The sequence below is a fragment of the Polyodon spathula genome, chromosome 29, assembly GCF_017654505.1.
Source record: "Polyodon spathula isolate WHYD16114869_AA chromosome 29, ASM1765450v1, whole genome shotgun sequence".
NCBI lineage: Eukaryota > Metazoa > Chordata > Actinopteri > Acipenseriformes > Polyodontidae > Polyodon > Polyodon spathula.
Window position 1 is genome coordinate 4084099 of NC_054562.1, and position 6925 is coordinate 4091023.

General features: G+C 54.6%; 1 protein-coding gene across 2 annotated transcripts in view; it reads left to right on the forward strand.

Annotated features, from left to right (window-relative positions):
* Positions 1–5847, forward strand: part of LOC121302347 (histone acetyltransferase KAT6A-like) — a 50081-nt gene extending 44234 nt beyond the window's left edge. For both annotated transcript variants that reach the window (XM_041232262.1, XM_041232261.1), the window contains exons 14-17: positions 341–518; positions 862–1455; positions 1939–2203; positions 2468–5847. In XM_041232262.1, coding sequence (XP_041088196.1) covers positions 341–518; positions 862–1455; positions 1939–2203; positions 2468–5403 — 3973 coding nt within the window. In that variant the 3' untranslated portion in view covers positions 5404–5847. The remainder of the gene's footprint in view (positions 1–340; positions 519–861; positions 1456–1938; positions 2204–2467) is intronic.
* Positions 5848–6925: the final 1078 nt, after the last annotated feature.

Consider the following 6925-nt stretch of genomic DNA (forward strand, 5'->3'; position numbering starts at 1 on the left):
AGGTTCAGAGACCCTGATCCACACTAATCTTGCTTTAGGCAAAGAAGTCCAACACCTAGTGCTAATCCAGGTCTATTAAACCAGCTGCTATTGCACAGCAGTGTCATCCATTTCAGGTTTGTAATACCAGTGCCAGTGTATAGGTAACAAGCTCAGGTGTGTCTGACTAAATCAAACTGGATCAAACTGCTGTGCAGTGGGCATCTTGTTTGACATGGTGCCTGCATGTATCAGTATTAATGGATGCTCCTCCTGGGTGACTGTGCTGCAGAGGTGACTCTAGACTCCAGTGAGCTCTGTCCTGAACCCACTCTGACTCTCCTGCCTTGCCCCCCTGCAGGGTCGTGCTGCTCCGCAGAGAGAAGATGATCCTCGAGCACATGGCCAGGCTGCGAGCTCGGCCTAGGCACATCGAGCTGCACCCCGAGAGTCTGCACTGGACCCCCGTCACCATCTCCAACACTGTGCTGTCCGAGGAGGAGGAGGAGGAGCAGGGGGGAGGAGATCCCAGCAAGGAGGTCAGTACACACTCCAGAGTCAGGCTTAAATCTGCCTCAGTCAGTACTGGCCAGGATCGGGGTCAATTCCTGATTTTCAATTCCAATTTATTTTTAAATTCAGTTCCTAGTGCTTCAAAAGGAATTGGAATTTATGTTTTAGAGACATTTAATAATGTGTTTGACTGCTTTCCTTTGAAGCCAGTTTAATTAACTAGCAGACATTTTGGGGAAAAAAAGATGATCTTATCACAGAACAGCAGTCCTGGTCAACATGGTGATTTTAAAAGAATAAAAATCAATGTAAAAATTAACTGTTTTTGAAATTCCTGGTTTTTTTGGGGGGGTTTTGTATCCTTGGCAGAACAAGCAGACTGTAGCTCCTTTACTGAACTCCTGGGAGAAGGAGGAAGAGGGTGGCAAGCGGTTCTCCATGTTATCCAACAGCAAGACCTCGTCCACGACCTCCTCCGGCCAACCCAGCTCTGCGGCCAGCCGTCTTCTCACAGCTGACCGGGCACCACTGCACCCTCCCACCACCAACGGAGAGACCCGGCGCGGCAGGATGGGCAAGAGGAAGCGGGGACGCCTCTGGCTGAAAGGAAAGGCAGAGGCAGGAGCAGAGGAGTCCCAGGGAGAGGATGGGGAGGGGGAGGAGACCCCCCCCACGCTGCATGCAGTGGACAGAAAGCCATCTCTCCCCAAGAGGAGGCTGGGAGAAACAGGGGAGCCTGCGAGGAGGGGCCGGCTGGGCCAGAAGGGGGCTTTGAAGCGACGGCTCAGTGAGGGGGGGCCCCGGAGGCAGGTGGGCAGGCCTCCGCAGAGGAGGCTGAGTGAGGGAGCCGCGGAGCCCCAGAGGAGCAGGTGCTTCAGCGAGAGCAGCGAGGAGGAGGAGGAGGAGGAGGAGGAGGGGGCCAGCTCTCCGCCCGCACTCTCCAAACCCACACTCAAGTGCAAGGTAACGAGCACATGCTCCCCTGATCTTTCGTCGCTCATGTGAGCAGCGAGAATGTTGGAATTTAACCGTGGTTCCGGGGCAATTTTCTATATTTCATTGCAGATTCTCCCTCAAATCAGTCTGGAGCAGACATTTAATAACAAAAATTTCAAAAGTTCTGATTAAGCCAGAAACTTTTATTAATTATTTTGATTAGCAGTGTGAGTTAAAACAAACTTTTGTGTTCTGTATGACAGGGATGGAAATAATACTCCTGTTGTATAGCAATTTCACCCACTCCAGATTTAACTCTGAACTTGATCAGCCCCAGTGTCTCTAGGTAACAAGCTCAGGTGTGTCTGATTAAACTCGCAGTGAAACCAGGAATGGATCAAACTGCTGTGCCGTGGGAGTCTTCCTTCCATCCCTGTATAGTATTTGCTGTAGTCCTACAATCTGTCTCTCACTGTCTCCCTCCTCTCTGTCTGTCTCTGTTTTGCTCAGAAGCCTCTCAGGAAGCGGCGAGTGCGGAGACGCAGTCACCCCCACAGCAGCGTTGTCACAGAGACCATCTCGGAGACCACCGAGGTGCTGGACGAGCCCTTCGTGGACTCGGACTCGGAGAGGTCCATGCCACGGCTGGAGCCCACTTTGGAGAGCTCCTTCACACGGGGGTACCGCCGCTGCCTGCCCGCCCGAGCCGCTCTCCGACAGACACAGTCCGGCAAGAGGAAGCAGCGGGAGTGCGAGGGAGAGTCCGAAGAGGAAGGTGAAGAACCGACCAGCGAGAAATAATACCATCCAACACTTGAAAAATATATTTCAGTTTTCAGGAAATGTTATTTGTTTGGCAATAGAACAAGGATATTTATTAATTTATGTATTTTATTTCTTATAATATGCTCACAAATACTTAAAAAAAAAAAAAAAAAAAGTAAAAAAGTCATACACACACACACACATATATATATATATTTATATATATATATTTAACCCATTCAGTGCCTTCTGTCTTCTCCTGCTCTCGTTTCAGACACTCCGGTCCTGAAGCCCGTCTGGACTCTGCGCAAACCGGACCCGGACGGGGAGAGTTCGGATCTGCAGCCTGCGACGCCGGTGAAGAAGAAGAAGAAAGGCTGGCCCAAGGGCAAGAGCCGCAAGCCCCTGCACTGGAAGAGGAGACCTGGAGCAGCTGAGGAGGAGGACCGGAGCCCCAAGACAGAGGAGCCACCAGCCCGGCCCAAGATGAAGCCTGGGAGGAAGCCGCGCAGCTACTACCTGCAGAGAGAGGCAGAGGCACAGGCCGCAGAGCAGAGGGAGTGCGGGGAGATCCACAAAAGACGAACGCAGCAGCAGCAGCTAGAAGAGGCAAACAAGAAAACAGAGGAGGAGGAGGAGGGGGGGGATAAAGTGAACGGCGTTTCCAAGACACTTGTGGCTCCGGGGGGCTCCGGGAGCCCTGCGGTCGAACCGAAAGACACGGGAATGGAAGAGGAACAAGAAGAGGAGGAGGAGAAGGAGGAGGAGGAGAAGCGACAGCAGCAGCCCCCTTCTCTCCCTCTCCCTCTCCCTCTCGCCCTCCCCCTCCCCAAGTCCCCGAAAGGTAGGCGAGGGAGGCCGGAGGAAGAGGAGCTGGAGGAAGAGGAGAGGGAGGAGGTGGCTGGGGGCAACCCCAGCGACGACCACGACGCAGATGATGAAGACGACGGTCCCCTGGAGACGAAGAATCCAATGGCAACGGGAACGAGCGCGGAGCGGGAGAGGGAGGCTGCCAAGAGAGAGCCAGCAGGAGGGCAACAGGAGACTGCTTCTACTACTTTAGACACCAGCGCAGAAGAGAACAACCACGAAGAGGAGGAGGAGGAGGAGGAGGAGGAGGAGGGGATCAAAAACATCGTGGACTCTGAGGAAGAGCAGGTTCCCAACGAAACGCACTTGGAGCAGATTCACGTTCCGGAGGAGGAGAGGGGAGGAGACGGGGTGAAGGAAAGCAGCAGCAGCCTGATGGAGCCAGAACTGCAGCAGCAGCAGCAAGAGGAGCAGGAAGAGATGAATCAACACCACCACCATCTGAATCACCTCCCACACCACCCCCAGCACCAGCACCACAGCAGCGAACTGGACCTGGAGACGGTGCAGGCTGTGCAGTCCCTGACCCAGGAGCATGAAGGGGGGGCCTACCAGGACTGCGAGGAGACGCTGGCAGCCTGCCAAACCCTGCAGAGCTACAACCAGGTGGAAGAAGAGGAGGAGGAGGAGGAGGGGGACCGCTCCCTGTCTCTGGGGGAGGACTGCAGCCACGCCAGCCCCATCTCCACAGGGCACCCCCACCCCAGCCAGTCTGTGCGCTCGACCAGCAGCCCCAGCATGCCCCCAGGCCTGGAGGCAGGGGCAGGAGGAGGGGGTGGAGGCTACACCCAGATCAGCCCCGAGCAGGGTTCCCTCTCGGCTCCCTCCCTGCAGAACATGGAGACCAGCCCCATGATGGATGTGCCCTCGGTGCCTGATCACTCGCAGCAGGTGGTGGACAGCGGCTTCAGCGACCTGGGCAGCATCGAGAGCACCACGGAGAACTATGAGAACCCGAGCAGCTACGACTCCAGCATGGGGGGTAGCAGCAGCAGCAGCGCCGGCAGCAGCAGCAGCAACAACATCAACCACCACCAGGCCAACCAGCAGGCCAACAGCTGCTCATTCGGAGCCGGTGATGGGGCGAGGGGAGGCTTGACGTCTTCTGGGGGGGTTCTGTCCCAAAGCAGTAGCGGCAGCAGCAGCAGCAATAATAACAACAGCAGCAGCAGCAGCAGCAGCAGCAACTCTGGCAGTAGCTGTGTGATCACCCAGATGACCGGGATGAACAGCAGTTGTAGTTTAATGCAGCCTCAGCCTCCTCCGCCTCCTCCCCCTCTCCCACCACCACCTCCTCCTCAGCCTTCTTCAAATCTTCAAATCAAATCTCCGCAGAGCTGTGTGATCGAGAGGCCCCCGAGCAGCAACCAGCAACCCCAGAAGAAGCAGCAGCAGCAGACGCCCCCTCCCCCTCCTCATCCCCGCGCTCCCCAGCAGCAGCAGCAGCAGCCGCCCCTGTCCCAGTGCAGCATGGGCAACAGCTTCACCTCCACCCCCATGATCATGGAGATCCCTGAATCGGGCAGCTCGGGCGCCCTGAGCCTGTACGAGAGGATGGGGCAGGACTTTGGGGCGGGCGGCTACTCCTCCCAACCCTCAGCCACCTTCAGTCTAGCCAAGCTGCAGCAGCTCACCAACACCATCATGGATCCGCACGCCATGACCTACAGCCACCCGGCTGTCTCCTACGCCACTAGTGTCTCCCTGTCCAATCCAGCCGGCCTGGCCCAGCTCGCCCCCTCCCCGCACCCCCAGGCACAGGCCACCATGACCCCACCCCCCAGCCTGGGCTCCCCGTTGCTGCAGTGCAACATGCCCGGGGCCAGCCTGGGCATCCCGCACACGCAGCGCTTGCAGGGCCAGATGGCGGTCAAGGGCCACATCTCTATCCGCTCCAAGTCGGCCCCGCTGCCCTCAGGGCCCTCCCCACACCAGCAACAGCAGCAGCAACAGCAGCAGCAGCAGCAGCTGTACGGCCGGGGGGGGCCCATGCAGGGGGGTCCACGGACACTGACGGTGCAGAGGGGCATGATGCCCAACCTGATGCCCAGCCAGGCCTACAACGTGAACTCCATGAACATGAACACGCTCAACGCCATGCAGGCCAGCTATCGCATGGGCCAGCCCATGATGAACAGCAGCTACCACGCCAACCCGGCCTACATGAACCAGCCCGCGCAGTACCCCATGCAGATGCAGATGGGCATGATGGGGGGGCAGGGCTACCCACAGCAGCCTATGCAGCCGAATCACCATGGCAACATGATGTACACAGGGCCCTCTCATCACAGCTACATGAACGCAGGGGTCCCCAAGCAGTCGCCTTACATGAGCAGATGAGCCAGCGAATTGGGAGGGAGGGGCTGAAACTAATTGTTAATAAGGCGGTGGGGGGGTGGGGACTGTAACGAGAGAAATAAACGGGCTTGACGTTCCTCCAGTGGCAAAAATACAAAAGGAAAGAAATGAAGGACCTATTTTTCGAAGGCCACTCCCTGTGCCTGGTGGCAAGTTGGCTTGTGCTCTTTGTGTCTCTCTCTTCTCTGGAAAAGCCTGGTCTTTTTTACTGAAGCGTGTTAATTAAGAAAGAGGGGGAGAGATGATGTGAGGGTGGGGAGGAAACAAATAAACAAACCATCCATACAAGCGATGGTTTAGAAGACTTAAGAACCCAGCACACAGTCTTTACATTGAAATAGGAAGCCTTACCTACAGAAAAAAAAAAAACTTAAATGTAGAAATGTAAAATCTGCTTTTTTTTTTAAGAAATATTTTACATTTGTTTTTAACGTTTTGTTTCTTTGTGTGCATTCCACATCCCTTTTTAAATTGTATTTTTATTATTTGAAAAGGTCTGTTCTAGAAGTCATGGTGGGGAGATGTTAAAAGCACTGTTTGAAAACCCGCCATCACCCCGTTACCAACACTGGAGGCCACAGGGTCTGCTCTGCTCAGGAGCATCTAAACTCGGGTCCCGGAGTGCCTCGGGGTCTTCTGGCTTTCCTTCCACCCTGAGCTCGAATTATTTGATTAACTAGACACATTTAACACTTCTTTTCAGACCTCAAAATGTTTTACAGGTCTGAATCAAGTTGATTTTTTTTTTTTTTTTTTTAATCATCAGCTGTGAAAGACCTTAAACCTATTTAATGTCCAATTGAACAATTAGATCAATTATGTTAATTGAGAGCTTAAATTGGAATGAAAACCAGAAGGTGAGGGGATTAGTCTGCTCCAGTCAGGACAGTCCTAGGTGAGGGGGTTAGTCTGCTCCAGTCAGGACAGTCCTAGGTGAGGGGGTTAGTCTGCTCCAGTCAGGACAGTCCCAGGTGAGGGGGTTAGTCTGCTCCAGTCAGGACAGTCCCAGGTGAGGGGGTTAGTCTGCTCTGGTCAGGACAGTCTGAGGGGGTTAGTCTGCTCCAGTCAGGACAGTCCTAGGTGAGGGGGTTAGTCTGCTCCAGTCAGGACAGTCCCAGGTGAGGGGGTTAGTCTCTCCAGTCAGGACAGTCCCAGGTGAGGGGGTTCATACCCTGGGCTCTCTCTGAACCAGGCCCTCTGTAGTGAACGGTGCAGCCCCAGGAGTTTAGAAAGAAGTGGGGGTGGGGCATTGGACTTGTATGCCTTGAGTTTATTTTTGTAAGGAAGGGGAGGAGGAAATACAAAAACAAGCTTCACCACTCGTCTGGCATTCTCACAAGCGGACTGGAAGCAAGGTGTCGCTGCTCTGGGTGTGTGTCCCTCATTTCTACTCATTTCAGCTCAGCCTGAAATGCAGTAACAAGGGTGGATGAGTGAATGCAGTGGGACACATATTCCAATGTTACATTCCTGATATGCTGGTGGCCAGACCAGAGCAAAAAAA